General features: G+C 30.3%; 1 protein-coding gene, 1 long non-coding RNA gene and 1 other non-coding gene across 4 annotated transcripts; all 3 read left to right on the top strand.

Annotated features, from left to right (window-relative positions):
• Positions 1-6,133: 6,133 nt before the first annotated feature.
• On the top strand, positions 6,134-7,670 carry LOC146955821 (uncharacterized). 2 transcript variants are annotated; one of them, XR_015011935.1, is made up of 4 exons: positions 6,134-6,494; positions 6,615-6,728; positions 6,886-7,015; positions 7,218-7,670. It is a non-coding gene; the product is annotated as an uncharacterized LOC146955821 (long non-coding RNA). The 2 variants fall into 2 exon arrangements; XR_015011931.1 differs by having other exon boundaries at positions 6,134-6,728.
• A 505-nt stretch (positions 7,671-8,175) lies between these two features.
• Positions 8,176-19,739, top strand: LOC146955819 (glucomannan 4-beta-mannosyltransferase 9-like). The gene is made up of 9 exons (XM_085723999.1): positions 8,176-8,641; positions 8,760-8,858; positions 10,059-10,311; positions 15,156-15,266; positions 15,698-15,834; positions 15,941-16,054; positions 16,345-16,544; positions 18,800-18,994; positions 19,196-19,739. Exons 1-9 carry the CDS (start codon positions 8,342-8,344, stop codon positions 19,356-19,358), a joined length of 1,572 nt encoding a protein of 523 aa, XP_085580125.1. The 5' UTR covers positions 8,176-8,341; the 3' UTR covers positions 19,359-19,739.
• Positions 10,595-10,694, top strand: LOC146955820 (small nucleolar RNA R30/Z108). Its single transcript, XR_015025322.1, has one exon. It is a non-coding gene; the product is annotated as a small nucleolar RNA R30/Z108 (small nucleolar RNA).
• Positions 19,740-20,254: the final 515 nt, after the last annotated feature.

Raw genomic sequence — 20,254 nt, 5'->3', positions numbered from 1 at the left:
ACAAAAAATATATACACACCAATAGAATGAATAGAACATACTGTTTTTCTGAGGGGACCAGAAACAGACTCGTACCATTGCAAAGAAAGAGAGTGAAGATGATTGGATACATCTCTTAATTAGTTTACATTAACGTTAAATATCTATTAAACTCAAGTTTTGTTTCTTAACTTGAACAAAATTAATATTTATAAACTTTAATATTTTTAGCTAAATGCAATTTTTTTTAACAAGACAAAATGAAATATATTAACAACAATGATCATTCCTCATAGCACAAAGTGTACTAAAGAAGAACACCAAAGTCATACAAATGGAATACAATCGAACCAACAAAAGAAAGAAAAGGAAAGACGGTTATTAACCAGTACATAAACAAGAGAATGAGTTAAGCCACCAACCATGATAGCCATAAACTAAATTAACGTATTTTGATTTCAACCACGGGTAAGATAATAGTTTGACTTTATCCACTAGATTAAGAATAGAGTCCTCCTAGTCCTTTCGGCTAAAAAATCATATTATTACTCTCTTTCCAAATTACCCAGACACAAGAAAACCAAATAACATGCATAAGAGATTGCCACATTTTAGAACTCCCTAATAAAAAACCAAACTACATAAAATGGGCAGAAACATTTGAAGGAACCAAAGTCAATCCAATGCCGAACATGCTGTCAAATGCTGTCAAAGAATTTAAAAAATTCAAGAACAAGTGATTAATCGATTCTGTAGCACCACATCCACTTACCCAAAACTGAGAGTCTTGATCAAGTATGCCTCGTCTAACTAAATGTACCTCTTTTTATTAAATGTATATATTTAAATATATTTTTATTAACAGTTTTTAAATTTGATAATAAATGTTTATTAAAAAAATTAGATAATAAATGTTAAAAAAAAATATTAATATTTCTTCATTAAGGACGTGAAGATGTTGGTATTGTGCCGGTTCAAAATCGAATAGGGAAGTCAGCCCGAAGCCCCCAATCTATTTTAAAAAAAAATCAATGAAGATTCCATTTTTTTTTTCTTACTTACTTTTTTACCATGCTAAAATGACCGCCAATTAATGAGGATCTTGAGGTATTTAGTGATTTCTCTTAGACATATACCAAACAACGGTTAATTGTGGTTCGACACTTTTAAATCGGTTGAGACATTTTATAAATTGATTCGGTTAGTATATGCCTTTTTTTTTTTTTGAAGAAGTTAAAATGAAGTTTATTAAAAACGTAAAAAATCCTAGTAAGCACAAGGAATGCTTGGCTAAGAGACAAGGAACATACAAAGGAAAAGTGTGCCGTATATATGTGGAACACCCAAACAAACATCCATGTAGCAAATACAAACTTCTACAAACAAACCAAAAACCCTCCACTTCAATAAAAACTGAAAACTTAAGTCATCTCCAAAAACCAAAGTCTAAACGCCTGAGCAATAGAAGAAACGAGTCTTGTGCCAAACCGTTGCAAACTCATCCAAGATAACCATCAAACCTACCAAAACCCATGTAGCCGCATTTGCTTCTCTTTAGTATATGCCTAAAGAGCTATTGTCATTAATGAGTCTGTCCCGTTTTTGATAGCTCAAGATATATACAACTTACGAGTCCATGTTGCAGCTATTGTCTTGATTTTTTGTCTACTCAATCTGCATAAAGAAAATGCAAATACTATTTTCTGAAGAAATGTAAAGACTAAATTAGATAATTAAATTAAAGAATATTTTGCATGGTATAAATTTTCCTTTTAATTTTCTAAGCAACAAATATTTTAAAGGGTCATGCTCGGTGGCAGTCCATAAACTTCATTTGCTGGAGGGTAGAAAATAAACTATATATTTTGACTAAAAAAATACAGCCACGGTAACAAGAATTCTAAGAGAATTATTTAATGAGTTCCTTAAATAAAATTCTGTCTTAGAAATATAAGGGTAACATTCTCAAATTACTAAATGCATCATTTTCTATGTAAAAATTATTGTTATTAAATTCTTTGGGTTTTGTTTGGGAAGGGTTGTTGAGGGAGAGCCTTGGGGTGGGAAATTAGGAGAAAATAAAGAAATCATTCACATTTTCTAAAAGAATATTTTTTTTATTCTTCCATAGCATTCGCCTTCCCTCCAAAGTCCCAAAAAACCCCTTAAACAATGTCATCAGAACCCTTGTAAGCATTTTTTAAAATAGTGAATAAGTGGGGTGTCTGAGGTTCAAACCTCAGCTCCTACATATAACAATGCATGTCCCTACCTGAATCATGCTCACGGGGACAAAAGCATACATACTTTATAGGATTTTTCTAACATGTGCAAATTTGCACATGTTAAGAAGTTTAAATGGTTAAGTTTGCATGGAAACTTGTATATTAATATTTAATATATATGTTTCTTTTTCATAAATAATTTTTGTTTTTCAATAAAAAATTTCTCATTTTAATTACTCTAACATGTACTACTACAATGTTGCAGAGATTAGACAAACCATACTTACTTTAAATCTACTATACTATTTATTCAAATTGATGCCATGTGAAATTCCAATTTTGCCCCTATGAGGGGCAATTTGATAATTCCATAATTCTATATCCTTGGAGAGTGCCACCTAATTATCCAAATATTATATTATATTTTATATTATTTTATTATTTATTTTATATTTATAAAAATAATCCTAAATTCAGTTGCTTCTACATTGCCGTTGTGGGAGATTAAGGTATCGTTTGACCCGGCTTTTTTTTTCAACTTCTCTATATTTTTAAGGAGAAGTTAGGTCAAACACAATATCAATTATGTACTTACTAAAAAAAATACTTTTTTTGAATGCATAAAATTGAATGGAATGAGCTTTAGCCAAAAGTTGTTGAATGATACTTTATAAAACTACTCCTCGACAATTTATTTCACAAGCACCTCTTTTCAACTCACACTAGGAACCTTTTCTTTTATTTTTTAATATTATATTTCAATATGTTTTTTCTTCCATTTAACTTTTTTTTATTTTATTTTTTGAACCGTTCCATTTAATTTTTCTAAGAGGTTCCATTTAATTCTATTATCTTTTTTTCAAAGGAATTTTATTATCTTTTTATCACTTATATATTTAATTTCAATATCGTTTAATCATCACAACCTCACAAATATTTTTATTCACGCTGTCATTTAATGATACCAAATATTTTTATTTTATTTCCTCAACCTCACGAATATATACACACATACATTAACGTTTAGAGTAATATTTTATGTCCGCCTGTCAGTTTTTTTGTTACGCTAATGCATATAATTTTTTTTAGTGTTACTTGGTTGAGTGCTACCTCACCGATTTTTTTAACTACTTTCCAATTTTTATATTTTTAAAAACTTTTAACTATTTTCCAATTTTTTTATTTTTAACTATTTACCAATTTTTTTCTCCCAAATTTAGTTGCTTCTACACTGCCGTTGTGGGAGATTAAGATATCGATTGACCCATGTTTTTTTTCAACTTCTCTACTTTTTTAAGGAGAAGTTAGGTCAAATACAACGTCAATTAAGTACTTACTAAAGAAGAAACTTTTTTTTAATGCATAAAATTGAATGGAATGAGCTTTGGCCAAAAGTTGTTGAATGCTACTTCAAAAAACTATTTCTCGACAATTTATTTCACAAGCATCTCTCTTCAATTCACGTTGGGAGCCTTTTCTTTTATTTTTTAATATTATATTTCAATATAATTTTTTCTTCCTTTTAATTTTTTTTGAACCGTTCCATTTAATTTTTTTTAAGGATGTTCCATTTAATTTTATTACCTTTTTTTCAAAGGAATTTTATTATCTTTTTATCACTTATATATTTAATTTCAATATCGTTTAATCATCACAACCTCACAAATATTTTTATTCACGCTGTCATTTAATGATACCAAATATTTTTATTTTCTTTTTTCAACCTTGCTAATATATACACACACGCCTTAGCGTTTAGAGCAATGCTTTATGTGTGTCTGTTTTTTTGTTACGCTAACACGTATAATTTTTTTTGGCGTTAAATAATGCGTATGATTATTTTTACAAAATTTTGATTTTAATTAAAAGTAAAGTATGCATATCTTTTTCTTATTTAAAAAAATTAAACATATTTGTTTCCATGACACCAACAATGTAACAAATATAATATCATATAATATAAATTCTTATATTTTTGAAAGACACCAAAATTATGGTATTCTTATAACGAAATTTGTTATTGAGTATAATTGAAATAAAAAAATCGACTAATTTGATATTATTTATGTTATTATTTCAGGCTCCTTAAATTGTTTCTCCTATTCAAATATTTAACAAGTCATTTATATGATGATACAAATTTGTATTCATGTTACACAAAATAAACGTTATTGAGTAAATATATATAGTATTTGTAAAAAAAAATATCTTTTATTTTTTAACATTTTTAGCCTTCAGAAAATATTTTAAACATTTTTTTATTTATTATGTTAGTTCATAATAAATTCAAAGTTTTGTCATCGTGAGCTTAGCTCAGTTGATAGGAACAATGCATAAATATATGCCAAGTTCGGAATTCGAACCCCGACACCGTAAAAAATATTCAAAGTTTGTAGAATATTTCGCCAAACAACATTTAACTTAAAAATAGCTTTAAAACTAAAGAAACCAAACAATTTTACCTTCTTTCTCAAAGGCCTTTATTTTAAATTTATTTTGAAGTAACTTTTAGACCGTAAAAAACTTTCGCTAAACGGTATCTAAGTTCAGCTGGGAACACTCTTTCACTTTCTTCTTCATAAGAGGTCATTTTCTTTCTTTTTTCATAGTTCTGAGACCATGCATGACTTGAGTTGATTGATTTTTATGGCTTGGAGTGTTCATTTTTCGACACTGGTTTAGTTTTTGCTTCATCATAGGTGGTTTTCTTCATTTTTTCACGATTTTGCATTTTAAGGGTTTTCTTTTTTGTTTTTTTTTTCAATTGTTAGTGGATTATGTACCAGAAATTGTTATGTTGCTTGGCTGTAGAAAAATCTTCCTTTGTTATGTGGAGTATAGTAGAGGTCATGATGATTGAATTTTAGCTCATGGTAAGATTTTGACACAATTGTTATTTTAGCTTCTGGTATTGTAGTTGAAAAAAATTGATGCATGCGGGTTATTTTAATTTTTGCGAGTAATCCTAAAGTTGTTTTCATATTTGGTTTATTCTTTCCTATATCATTGAGCCGTTCGAAAGTTGCTTGGTGTAAATTTGTTTTGGTCATATCATTGAGGTCCAGAAAGTTGATGATACAGAAATTTGTGCATTTAAGATCAGGTTGATTTGATGATACAAAAATTGATCACATAGAATTATGTTAGCTCCTTTCGATATCAGAATGAACAAAGAGAATAAAATTAAATGATGTATTATTGTATTTCTATATAGGACTTTCAATATCAAGGAATTATGACTACATTAAGGATCTCAAAAATGATTTGGACATTTGGAAAATAGGATTTGGAGTGCTGGATTCATGGAACATATGAAGCTCATTATTTATGATGCAAATGATAGATGAGTTAGTTAAGATTTGTTGTAATTTTCTTTATGAATTATCAATGTTACTTATTAGTGTACATTTTGATTTTTTTTATATTTTTTGGTTTCTTTCTCGGATTTAGGGTGATCGAGTTCATGTAATAACTCGATATAGAGAATTGGAGCATTGGAAGGCTTTGACTGAGAAAAACAAGACTTATACTTTCTATAATTGTCATGTGTTTGATAATGACATTGCATTTAATCCATTTAAGGTTGTTTTTGGTTCTGGTACAAAGGTGCAGAAGTATGACAAGTTAACTATCGTTCTTACTCGTGAATTTTGCTTTAAGTCATTTAAGGAAATTCAAGATGGAAAATTCAAAACTGACGTTTTATATGGTATAGTTATGTGCTTTAATTTATTTCTGTGTTTTTTTCGATTATAATGTTCTTATAGATATAATTTTTTTTTTAAAGAAATCATCGGGCTACTTCATGAGATTGTTAAGACAACACGAATTGAGACTGGAAAGAAACCGTGTACGAACATTGTGTTGAAAGATAAAAAGTATTATTTTCTATTTTGTCAGAATCAGATGATAGGATTTTGTATAAGTAACCTACTTGGGTTGACCTAGTGGTATTGACTTGGGATCTAGGAGTGTGCTCCTCCTTGAGGTCTCAGGTTCGATTCTCTCTAATGTCAATTTAGGTGAGTTAGTTTAGCTTCTTCAAAAAAAAAAGGATTTTGTATAAGTTTGATAATGACCTGAAAGATGTATTTCCTTATGCAGTGGGAATATGGTTGATGTAACACTATGGGAAAAATACTTCGTAGCTTTAACATTTACCATATACTTACCTTGAGTTCTTTGCTTCCATTTTGTAGTCAATGGCAACCCAAATATATGTAACAATTGGTCAGGTTCGATGCTGCTCATCAACCTACATCACCCGGTTGTTGAGAAGTTTAAGACTTAGTAAGTTTGCATTATGATTTCACAATACAGTGTTAAAGTAACTTATTATTTCACAATCTGATTTGATTGTTTTTTGACCATGTTTCTTGAATTGTTGTCGTGACCTTAACACTTCTCAAGCTCTTCAGTCAGAACTTAAGTCAGAGTTCGGCTTCTTCTCAACGTACTTCGTACAACGATTTTTCCAATCTGTCTCAAGTTAGGCCAATTGTTGAATTTATAAACTTAGTCAATGTCTGCTTTTTTTTATGCACAAACATGCTTTGAATTTTTTTACGCACAAATTAAAAATACATATTGCATTATTCTTTATTTCATGTGCATAATTTGTGTTAGGAAACATATTGCATCACTATTTGTAAAACAACTAATTAAATTCAATCCTAACCAGTTTGGATGGTATTATGAGAGTTGCACCAAATGTTCGAAGACATCAATGTTAAATGGTGCTAGCTATAAATGCACATGCAGGAGTGATGCTTAATTTCCGTTTGTTTCAACAATGTTAATTGGCCAACGGGGTACGCATATACCACATGCATGCATTTATCTAGACTTTATAGGAAGATAATAGGAAGATAAATTAGAAGCCATGGTACATATTCTTTAGCTTAAAATCAGTTATGCTACCTTCATTTTATAAATTATATGTAACTATATTCGCATACATTTTATCCATGTTAATATGCATTAGACTAATATTGCAGTTATTTCCCTGTTTAGCATTTCCCAAACGAGGTGTCAAGAACAACTCTGAAAGAAAAGCGCAAAACAATCACTCTCAATGATGACCAGACACAGAGAAAGTATAAGTGTCGCCTCATTACCGTCGAAAGAGCAAGCTATGAAAAATACTTGGGTGGACAGTGGTTCAATTTCTGCAGAGAACGTGTGATGGAAGAAGGTGGTAAGCTCATCTTTGATCTCGAAAAGTCACCGAAGAACTTGCATGTTCGAGTTGTTCCAAAGTAGATCTTTGCTGCTTAACTATTTGAACTTCTACTATTTTGGCGTATCGCTTTCGACTGTAATCGGAAACTATCTTGACTTTAAGATGCCATTTGTTCTTTTCATTTTGTCTGATGTAAATATTGGCAAAAATCCCTTTTTGGTTAGTCTATGACACTTGCAGTCTCTTTTATAAACCTAACTATTATGTAACATTGTTGGTTTCTTCATTGGTTCCAATTAGTATCATGTTAATTATAATGTTGTTTTCCTAATCTCTTGAACAAAATGAGATTTGTGCAATATGCTTGCTTGATTTTCACATTTATGAACGACAACAATTTCTTAGAAAGATGCAGCTATTTCCCTTAATTTTCTCATTTCTCCTTTATAACAAAGTTTTTTAAAAATATAGTAAAAGTGATTTATTTAGAATATCCGAGTTTGTGCAATATTTATTAATTTGCTCATTTTTCCTTTGAATTTTTTTTTACAAGATACGTTATTCAACCCGTACGAAGCACGGGTTTGTAACTAGTTCCCCTAAAAAGACATATATTTTTTACATCAAAACTATAGTCCAAAAATAAAATTTATATTGTAACTGTTGAACTCGTGGTACGATCCCGTCAAAATAATAAATTAAATAAATTGAGGTTAGATCCGATCGTCACGGACAAAATTGTCTATGTAAAAATATTTTTATTTATTCTAGCTCTTACAAATCTGAATCACACAAACATGCATAGTTTTTATATTATCCTTTTATTTGCTTTACACTGTCATTCCTCTGTCCTGCATCTATTCTCTTTTTATATAAGGAACCATAATTGGTTATAGCCTTCATTTCAACCAAGTGAAGTGGGTCATTGCCTTTCCCATTTGTAGTCATACAAAAAATGGAGGCATTTGAAGTAGCAACCGAAGGAGTTGGTATGCAACTTGAGTTCATATGGAAGCAAATAAGAGAACCATTGATAGTGCCATTGTTGAGATGGACAGTGTATTTGTGCCTAGGTTTGTCATTGATAATGTTGGTTGAAAAAGTTTACATGGCAATTGTCATTTGTTATGTGAAGTTGTTTAAAAGAACACCAGAGAAGTGTTATAAATTTGAGGCCATCGAAGATGATGTTGAGTTGGGAAACTCCAATTATCCTATGGTTCTTGTCCAAATCCCAATGTACAATGAAAGAGAGGTAGATTTTCAATGTTGACTTTTCATTTTTAATGTTAGCTTTTAAGCACTTCTCATTTTTAAAGTCGGCTTTTAAAAGCACAGCTTTCTCTCATACATGTGTGTTGTTCAAATTGCAGGTTTATCAGCTATCAATTGGTGCTGCATGTGAACTCTCTTGGCCTTCTGATAGAATCATTATTCAAATTCTTGACGATTCAACTGACCCAACAATCAAGGTATACATGCTACTCCTCCTAGTGTCTCATATTAGTTGTTTAATTTGTCTACTACTCCCTCCGTCCCAAAATAACTGAGTTATTTATCATAAAATATTGTATCAAAATAACTGACTAACTTCATTTTTTAATATAACATTAATTAATTTTTTTAATTATACACTATAATTAATACTATTTTTATCATTATCAATTCAACTTCCTCCACTTTGCATTTATGATAATGGTGAATACACTTAATTTGAGAAGGAAGGAGTATACAAAACTTTTTTATTCCTTTTTCTTTTCTAATCCATTGAAATTAAAATCTTTTTCGTCCATGTACATCCTATGGTATTCCCATTCCCCCAGCTTAGACCATTTGAGGTATTGTTATGGATTAACCATTGAATTGGCAATAGCACATTTAGTTTATTTTAGATTTTTTTTTACTAGAGGTGGGTTGCTTCCAAACGGATAACTTGATTTTGACTCAAGTTAAGTTACTCTTTTGGGTGGGAGTCATATTGTGAAATCTTTCAATACAATATTTATACAAGTGTGCTTGTTTTTTTTTTTTTTTTAACGGGATTGTGGTTATTTGTTAAAGAGTTTCACATCGTAAGATATGGCTTGAAGATGTGTTTATAAGTGAAGTCAATCCTCATCTTACAAGTTGGTTTTGTAGGATTGTGTTAGGTCTAATCACGATTTTTAAGATTATTTCAAATATATAAAGTATTTGTTATATACCAGTGGTTTGTGTGATTTTTTGTGACAAGTATTTGTTTATATTTTTGGATCAAATTCTTATTTGTTATTGATATATAAAGTAGAGAATAATGTTTTAAGATTATTTTTAATATATAAAGTAGAGAATAATGTAGTGTGACAACTTACCCTACTAAAAAAGGTTGAATTAGCATATAATAAAATATGAGACACATGAAATAAAATAAAAGACACATGAAACACATCTATAATTTGGTTGCTAACTAATATTATAAATGTAAAAATCCTAGCGGAAATTCTTTTTTATTTTTGGACTAAAATTCAACTTCTGTTAGTAGTGTTTTTTTGAAGTGTTCTTTTATAGTGGTAGTAATTATTAATTGTCCACTCAAAAATAATTATTAATAGTGAATGATTGATAGGTTAAGGATGGGGGTAAAGTTTGCATTAAAGGTGATTGTAACATGTGAACCAAATCTTTTTTTGCAGGAATTGGTACAGGAAGAATGCCGTAGATGGCGAAGCAAAGGTGTGAACATAAAGTATGAAGTTAGGGACAACAGAAATGGGTACAAAGCTGGTGCTCTAAAGGAAGGAATGAAACATAGCCATGTCCTACAATGTGAATATGTTGCCATCTTTGATGCTGATTTTCAACCTGAACCTGACTTTCTTCGCCGAACCATCCCTTTTCTTGTCAATAATCCTGAAATTGGTCTCGTTCAAGCTCGCTGGAAATTTGGTATTTTCTTTTTCTTCTTCAAGATTCGCATTGACCTTAACATATGAAACTCAAATAAGTAATATGAGTGTGAGTGCGTGACGATACATATACATAAAAGTCTTGAAATTTATGATAGAACACAACCAACTATATATAGTAACAAAAATTTTATAATAAAAATTAAATACATGTAAAGTAATTATAAAAAAAGATGCATCGGTTGTTCTTCATTAACATAAGTATAAAGATGATCTCATCCATTTTCATAGTGTATTATCTTTCGTTTTAATTTTTGGGGAAAAGTGTTGACAATGAGGATACAATGCTCCCTCTTCTAATTTTGAGGTGAGGAAAATTGCAGGCAGAGTTGAACCTAAACAAATCTAGCCATCATTGAGTCAACTCCTTTCCCCTTTAAAAAACACGGTTTAAAAAAAAGTATTTTTATTTCTATGTTAGGATGCAAAAGTATGATTGTAAAAACTAAAAACAAATACTCCATCCGGTCACATTTATAAGTAAAAAAACACTTTTAAAGTTCATTGAATACATAATGTATTTGGTCTATATATTGACCAAATAAATTAAGTATTGAATGAATCTAAAAAGTGTTTTTTTGCTTATAAATGTGACCGGAGGGAGTATTGTCTATTGCTAACGTATCTTCTCCCCATTATCATCATCGATAAAAAGGCACGACTTCTAAGTATAGTCTATCAAGAAACAATTTTATCATTTTCATCTCATTTTCAACCAATGTGTACCCTCTACATTTTTAAATGAATTTTCAGAGAGATATTCATAATACTATGACAATCACTCCAACAAAAATTTAGATTTCTTTGCAAGATAAGTTTTTATAATGTACTAAATATGAATGTAAAATATAATTTAAAACATTAAATGGTAAACACGAGTTTACTTAAAAAATGAATGCCAAAAATCATAACGGAAAACATTTAGGGTTAATTTTATTTTATTTTATGGATTTAGTATTCAAAAATTGTTGAAAAGTTTTAGTGAAATTAAAATCAAAATTTAAAATATTTATACAAAACAAAATCTTATTTAGCACGTTTGTTTGTTGTTTTGGAGGTGACATGTTTGTTCGTATTATTGACATTATGTGATTGTGATTTTTATTTTTTTTTAAATTTCGATATGCATTGGCTAAATTATGGTAACATACACACGTGATTTAAATGTGACAAACAATCAAAGGAAGATAAAAAAACTGTCTTTCTTTGAAGGGAAAAACTGTTTTTTTGAATTCGTCAAAAAAGGACTGACGGTGGCTTTTTTTTGTTTAGAGGAGGTAGGTCCCACCACTTTGTGCTAGTATATGGCTCTCGTTATTTTGCCAACTATTATTCTGTTATCATCCATCATATCCAAACAAAGCTAGTGTTATTTTCTTGGTGTGATTTTCCAAAGTGCAGCTTTAGAAAATTATTAGGATGGATTATCATCAATTATTCATATCCACCACGATGTTTTTTTTTTTTAACAAACAAAAATGGATTATATTATTATTAGCAAAACAATCTCCTCAACATAAGTAACACGGAAGGGACTATGAAAAATACAAGCAGTCAGACAAAAATAAAAGACAACAGTACTAGCCGATGCCCAAACACATAAGGGACTCGACCACCACAAATTAGTGCTAAAAACAAAAGTAGCATTTTTAGCTTTTAGCCACCACAAAGAGTATGACTTTACTTTGTCTATTATTTGATAGTTAGAACTTTTCTAATTCTTGAATAACCAACTATTGTTGAAGGAAAGAACACCGCGCTTTCAGACCACATGTGTAATAAGTAAATTGGGTGAAATGATCAGAAATAACCTGAGTGTCCACCCCATCAAAACGAATCCACGCTCGCACCAACGGCCAGAGGGACGCAAATGATGTGCACGTTATAAACAGATGTTGAGCGTCTTCAACATGACCACACCCAGCTATACACAACCGCGCCACATCAGAAATGACACCACAAGTCGCCAAATTTGTTTTTGTTGGTAATCTATCACGGAGCAACCTCGACGAAAAAACAGACACCTTCAAAGGGACATGATTATGCCAAATTAAATCCATGTTTGATTGACCTGAGCATGCTCATGGGATGTCAGCATGTCATAAACACCACAAACAGAATAACCCATTATCTAGGCATGGCAACAAAACCCATACCCGTGGTTACCCGCCCGAACCAAACCCAATTTGACGGGTTTTCCCCGTTTTGACTGGGTTTGGGCATGGGTATGAGTTTTCCCCGATTTCAAAACACGGGTATGGGACGGGTAACGGGTATATAGGTACCCACCCCGAACCCATACCCAAACCCGTCCCAAATGTAAAAAAATACTTTATGTTGATATGTCATGTTATTTTGTTTGATAATTGTCATGTTAATAAAACTACCATTGATATTTAAAGGATCAACTAAATCATTTTGTCTAACAAATGTTAAAGTAAGAGTATTGTTTGATAATGTATTACAACGTTGCTCTTGGGGATGCAAAAAAACTTCTATTTTTTATTAAAAAAAATTATTCAATGCGGGGACGGGGATGGGTCGGGAATACCCGAACCCATCGGGGACGGGGATGAGATTCAATTTCTCATCCCCGTTGGGTATGGGTAGGGTAACGGGTAAGTATATGAGAATCGGGTATGAGGACGGGGAAGGTAAAACCCGTCCCCACCCCGCCCCATTGTCATGCCTACCATTATCGGGTCCAGATGCCACTGCCACATATTAGAAGTAGTGTCCTGCAAAGAAACATCATGTAGTAATGCACTACACTCCGCTAGCAACTCCTCCTCCCACACCGACAAACTATGACGCCACCTCCACGCCTCCTTTCCATCCTCCCATCCTAACAAAAATATACTCCTAACCGTGATGTTAAATATATATCTCATTATTTTGTTCTTGTTTTTCTTTTGATGGTGACGAAATTAGCTGAAATTTTATGAGAGGGTCAAATATATATTAAAAATAAAATAGATTTTTTTAAATCGAATCTTAATAATTTTTGTTGTTGACAATGCTCTTTCATACATCTACTAAAAAATTTCACAAATAAATTTATTTAGGGCAGCTAAATTTACATTATTAAAGTAGCTAAACATAAGTTTTGCCTCTCCCTCTTTTTTCTTTTTCTTTTTGCCTCATTACTTTGTAACACTATAAAAAAAAAGTAGCTAAACATAAGAGTACACTAACTTATTAAATAAAAGAGAAATGATATTTATACAACCATTTTGTTACAATTTTTTGAGAATTTTTTCTCTCATACTCACACGATGTTATTATCATTTTTTTTTCTCTCCATTGTTTTTGACAATTAAAAAGATAAGAAAAACAAGATTGTCACCCATTAAATGGATGTACAAATATCATTGTTCTAAATAAAATAGGGGGTACCTAAACAAAGTTACACAACCCTCTCACCCTATCCTTCCAAGTTGAGGTTTCTCTTCCGTTCAATGAAGATGATTCAATTTCCAAGTCATCATTTTTAATTTATAAATAAAATCAAAATTTGTTTTAAATGTAGGCCATTCGATTTTGAAAGGACAATCCTTAACCTGAAAAAGGTCGAAACGGCTAGATAACGGAATACTTTTTATTTTTATAATTGGCAAATGATAAACGTGTCTTAAAACCATATATTAAGGAATTTAATATAATAAATTTTTCATAAAACTTGTGTGCTCAACTTTTAGAAAATTTTTAAATTGTTTTTTTAATCTAAAATTTATACTTTTGAATTCTTAAATATAGATTTTAGGACACAAATTAGCACAATCATTTTTAATTTGTATACATATATCATCAAAAATTTGGGTAGAATTAACTTAGGTCGACTTTAAGTAAATTTACATACCAAAGACGACTTTCAAAAAGATCTGACACGACCCTGAATATAAGTCTATGAAAGGTAAGAAGTCAGACTTGTAGTTTGATGTTTTTGATCAACTCAGATCTAGACCTTGCAAAATTTAACTCGGTCTAGTCTATTTATAGTTTTTCACATTTACAATGAAAAGTCATTGTCACATGTAAGTAAACCGGTACTATTGATAATAATGGTTTTTATTATGTTTATAAGAAATGATAACTTTTATCCTCAAGACACAAGTTAATGATTCAAATATTGAATAATTTATTGGAATGCGTGCACTGCATTTAATCTTTAACTTTTTAATGAATTGAATGCACAAAATTTTAAAGAGTATTTCTTCTTTTAGGTTTCTTAACATGTGCCGTAAGAGCATCCAAATTGGAGACCGTCACATTTGAGGTCTTAAACGGGTTTCACATAAACACATCGTTTTTTTATTATTTTTTAATAATAGTACTTAATGGGTACTCAACCACTCCAATGGAGATCCTCTATCAAAATGTCTAAATGAGTCTCACCAATAACTATTTATTAATGAAAAACAACTCAAATAATTATTATTTTATTGAAAAGTAGTGTGGGGTCCACTTAAGATTGAGGGTCTTATGTGAGACCATGAGTCTTAAGAGACCTCCAATTTTTTTTTCCACATTGGGGATACCTATTAGGTACCGGATCTTAAATGGTAAAGACCTACCAATGTGGATGCTCTAAGGGCACAAGTTAACACTACCCCTGCAAGCCTTAGTTATCGTGTATACAACCCACAATTACTGTCATATTCATTTCATATAAATTTGAAAGAATTTATGAGCGACCGAAATAGAAATAATTTTATGAATTTAATATTAATAACCATTGATATATTTTTATTATGAAAAATATAGTGTATGAAAATAACTTTAGAGTAATGTGCAATATTTTGTGTTTTTTCTCTTTGTTTTTAGTGAATGCAAATGAATGTTTGATGACGAGGATGCAACAAATGTCACTTGATTACCATTTTAAGGTGGAACAAGAAGTGGGATCTTCCGCTTATGCATTCTTTGGCTTCAATGGTAGCAATCTCATCTTATGCCTAAAACAATTTCATCAATCTTCTTTTTCAAAAAGAATAAGAATACTAGAAGTAGTACTTACATTAACAATGGAAGTAAAGTAATAGTAGTTCATGTTTTCTTGTGGACATGTTCTAAATTGCGATTATAGTCACAACCATAATATTGATGTAAAAGGTGAAAAGAAATGTGGCCAGTACATCGGAATAGGATTTCCTGCTGTAACTGCGTCCTGCAGTAACAAATGACAACTATCCGATCAATTGTGGTTGCATTTCCGTTATACATACCTTTAAACTTTTATATTGGGGTCGCAATTACATTTGTTCGATAATCGCAATTTGGAACTATGCCTGTTGCAATTTGGCACGATGAATATCTTACATTACAATAATGTCAATATTTATGGTCTTGTAAATGAAATGGCATAGGGACTGCTGGTGTGTGGAGAATTTCAGCATTGAATGAAGCTGGTGGGTGGAAAGATAGGACCACAGTTGAAGATATGGATCTGGCTGTACGTGCTAGTCTGGAAGGATGGAAATTCTTATACCTTTGTAATTTAGAGGTTCCAATCTCAAAAACTCTCGTCTCTTTACATGTTATGTTAACAAAATTTTAATGCTACATTGATTTAATTTCAATATAAGTTGTTCTTGATATATGATCTATAGGTTAAAAATGAATTGCCAAGTACATTCAAGGCTTATAGGTACCAACAACATCGATGGTCATGTGGGCCAGCCAATCTTTTTAGAAAAATGGCTATGGAGATTCTTAGAAGCAAGGTAATTATTCAATCCTTGATGAATACATTAGTAGATTATAATTTAACTTAAGGTCATGCTAATTTGTGTCTTAAGTGCACATGTTAAGAAACCTAAATGTAAAAATATTTTTTTAATTTTGTGCATTCAATTAATCAAAAGTAAAAAAAATAAAAAAATAACTGTATTGATTACAACACAATATTTCTACTTTTGACTCATTCACTTATGTTTTAAGGGTACAAGTTAGCATTTTCCTTTACTTTATGATCTAAGTTCATGCATGTGCTTGTTTAATTTGTCTATTGCAGAAAGTGTCTTTGTGGAAGAAGTTATATATTGTTTGCAATTTTTTCTTTGTTCAAAAGATTGTGGTGCACATACACACATTTGTGTTCTATTGCGTTCTGTTACCTGCAACTGTTATGGTTCCTGAGATTGTGGTCCCTAAATGGGGAACTGTATATGTCCCTTCCATCATCACCCTTCTAAAAGCTGTTGGAACACCAAGGTCTTTATTTACTCAACTTTTCCTTTTTTATTTTTTTATATTTGCCTTGATCTATGTTTGGTTCTACATCACACAACCCAAAATCACTTATGGGTTGGTCAAACATAGTTTGATCACAAATTAGTTATGTTTGGATTTCAATCTTAAAATTGATTATAGTCTCCAACCCAATTCTAAAAAAAAGCTTAGAGTTCTAGTTTTTTTTAACAATGTTTGATTTCAAATCAACCGAAGCTTTGACATTCTTTGACTCAAATAAAAAAAAACATCAAAATATGCAATAAAAACTGTTCAACGGATCGAGAGTTAGGACTCAAACTACGATTTGATCTTAACTCCAGATAAACATCATTTAAAGTTAAAATTTAAAAAAACACAACAACATTTTAATCGTTTCAAAAGAAGTAATATATATTCTTTGACGTCAAATGAGTGTAGAAATCCTTTAATAATCGTTTACTTATGGTTTGAGACACTTTTTCACAAAAAATAAAATAAAACTTCGGAACTTTGTTGGAAGGTGAAATAAGAAGGTAGGGTGTAGGTGAAGTTGTGTAGTGCGTGTTTGGTTGCCTGATATATAAGTAAAAGCAGTTTTGGTTGTAACCCTTGAACTTGAGCGGGCAGGAGTTATGATATGATACATTTTGGTTTTTGGGTTTTTGAGGGGCATGTACGCAAATGAAGGGACCTTATGGAGAAAATTTCAAAATATAGTCTAATGAACCGACCCACCATGCAAAACCAATTTTAAAAGCTCTACAATTTTAATGCAAACTATCCAACTATGAATGGATAAAAATAATTTTTTTGCAATTGTATTCAAACAAAAACCATCTTATATTGAACACATGTTTGATCAAAAGTAATTCTACAAAATCAATTTTCGACCTGGTAAAACCAAACTAACACTTAATCCATCTCTAAAGGTCTTCTTGAGAGTTTAGATGGAGAGGACATTAAAAAAATGGAAGGATGGAATGAAAGGAAGGGAGGGCTTTGCAAAGTTTATTTTACTTTTAATGCACAATCTCTTTAATCTAGGAGAACTCAAAAATGTGTTGGAGGATAATTTATGAAGCCGTGATTTGATTGAATGTATTTTTAAAAAAATTTTACATCGTTTTTTTTCTTTTGAAGGGAAAAACTTTTACATTGTTGGTGCATAAAAAACAATTAAAAAAATATTAGTATACAATAGTTACATATAAAAAATAAAAAGTATACGATAGTTACATACTTTCTTATATCTAAATAACATTGTTTAATTTTAAGGAACCCAACCGTGCCAACTGCTACCCAGTGAAGCCGTTTGTTACGGATTAAAATAAAAGTGATTTTGATATAAACTAATTTAGAGATTATATTTTAGAGATTATGAGCCCGTTTGTTATAGTTTTTTTAAGAAAAAAATCACTTATTTTAAAAAAATAATCACTTTTAAGAGTATTGTATCCGTTTGTTACAAATTTTAAAAAAAATCAGAATCTAAAAATAATCTAAAACCAGCTTCAAATGAGAAGCTGTTAGGAGCAGCTTAAAATAAAATAGATTTTTTTTAGAGGAGAGAGAAAATATAATTTAAAAGATTGAACTAATTTTGTAACAAAAAAATCCTTTTTATATAGTTGTATCCAAACAAACTAGATTATTTGTTTAAAAAAAGTGATTTTTATTACGGTAAACAAACGCAAAATAGATTCTGATTTTTCATATAATCTCTAAAATATAATCTCTAAATTATTTTATATCAAAATCACTTTTATTTTAATCCGTAATGAAAAATCAGAATCTATTTTGCGTTTGTTTATCACTTTTTTTAAACAAATAATCTAGTTTGTTTGGATACAACTATATAAAAGGGATTTTTTGTTACAAAATTAGTTCAATCTTTTAAATTATATTTTCTCTCTCATCTAAAAAAAAATCTATTTTATTTTAAGCTGCTCCTAACAGCTTCTCATTTGAAGCTGTTTTTAGATTATTTTTAGATTCTGATTTTTTTAAAAATCTGTAACAAACGGATGCAAAACTCTTAAAAGTGATTATTTGTTTAAAAAAAATGATTTTTTTTCTTAAAAAAGCTATAACAAACGAGCTCTTAAAAACTTAATAAATAGCTCAATTGGAGATGTTCTTACAATCGAATTTCATAAACAAAAATAGAGTTTAGATTATTCAGAGTTTGATTACAATGAACTTGTTTTTCAATTAAAATCTTGACGAAGTTACTCAATTTGTTTCTCATTTTTCAGGTCATTCTATTTAGTTATCTTTTGGGTTCTCTTTGAGAATACCATAGCTCTACATCGAACAAAAGCAACAATTATCGGTCTACTAGAAACTAGTAGAGTGAACGAATGGATTGTCACTGAAAAACTTGGAGATGCTCTCAAAAGTAAAGTTGGTGGTAAAGGAATAAAAAAGTCCCGATTAAAGATAGCAGACAGGTAAAATTATGTGTAAAATATATAATTCTCATGTATAATTTTTCTTCTTCTTCTTCTTTCTGCATATTTTAGGGCACATGTTAGCATGACCCTGTTTTTAAAACGAGGGAGTATTTCATATAACATTTAATAATTCGCTTTTTTAGTTATATTTTTAAGTACTTACCTACCTACATATTGTTGTTTGTGTTCAATCATTAGGTTTCACATGAAAGAACTTTGTGTTGGATTCTACCTCCTATTTTGTGGCTGCTATGATTTTATGTATGGGAAAAATTACTTCTTCATATTCCTATACATGCAAGCGACTGCTTTTCTCATCGTGGCATTTGGATATGTTGGAACTTTTGTTCCTAACTCCTAGAAGAACTTGGCATTGGCAATACTTCATTCACCAATTTCGGTATTTGTGACTTCAATTTATATCTGCATGAAGAAAATTGCAATAAAAATATTCATTATTCATAGCTAGCATAATTTGTTACATTAGAAATTAAAGTTTCTTAATGTAGAAGAAAATAAGACTATTCTCCAAGGTTCTGCAAAGGTACATAAAGAAGTTACATCAGTGTACAGAGAAGAACTGATCAGCAGTCTACACCAGCATTTGATTGGAAAATTGTTTTATAAGATTTCATAGCTTATTTATTTTTCTAAATAGTTTTTATTATTTTGCCTCTTTACATTGTAATTGTTTGAACAAATAAGCAACTTCAATAAATGGAATAGAATATACAAAGTTTAATGTTGGTTCTCTTTTTTGCACGTCTATTTTTGTTTTTCAGTCAAAGTTATATGGATATTATTATGGTAGGGTTAATGACATTCAAATTCATACCTTAATACTAAATGAAAATATAATGTTTTAATTGGCTTGATATACATGGGTAAATGTATTAATTATATGTTATGTGAGACTCATTACTTGCTGGTAGACACTAGGAACAACAAGGCCAAATTATGTAGAAAAAATGTATTGATTGAGAAAAACAGTTTTTGTATTGAGACCATCTTGAGTTCAGAACTCCATGCAACCCAGAAACCATTAGAAATAATCAAATATTTCTATTTCAAATGTCCTCATGGTTATATAGCAATATGCATTCAACTTTTCAGAAAACAAAATTTCTAACAGAAGTTATGTTTTCCAAGAACAAAACTAGCATTATTAATCTATTACATCAAGATGCCTTAACCCAATTACAACAATATCATTTTGCACGGAAACTAACCAACTAACAAGGCTCTCATCTACATACA

The sequence above is a fragment of the Medicago sativa genome, chromosome 1 (genome assembly GCF_051527215.1).
Source record: "Medicago sativa cultivar Bolivia chromosome 1, Bolivia_mono, whole genome shotgun sequence".
Classification (NCBI taxonomy): domain Eukaryota; kingdom Viridiplantae; phylum Streptophyta; class Magnoliopsida; order Fabales; family Fabaceae; genus Medicago; species Medicago sativa.
This window is presented reverse-complemented; position numbering and strand designations above follow the sequence as displayed.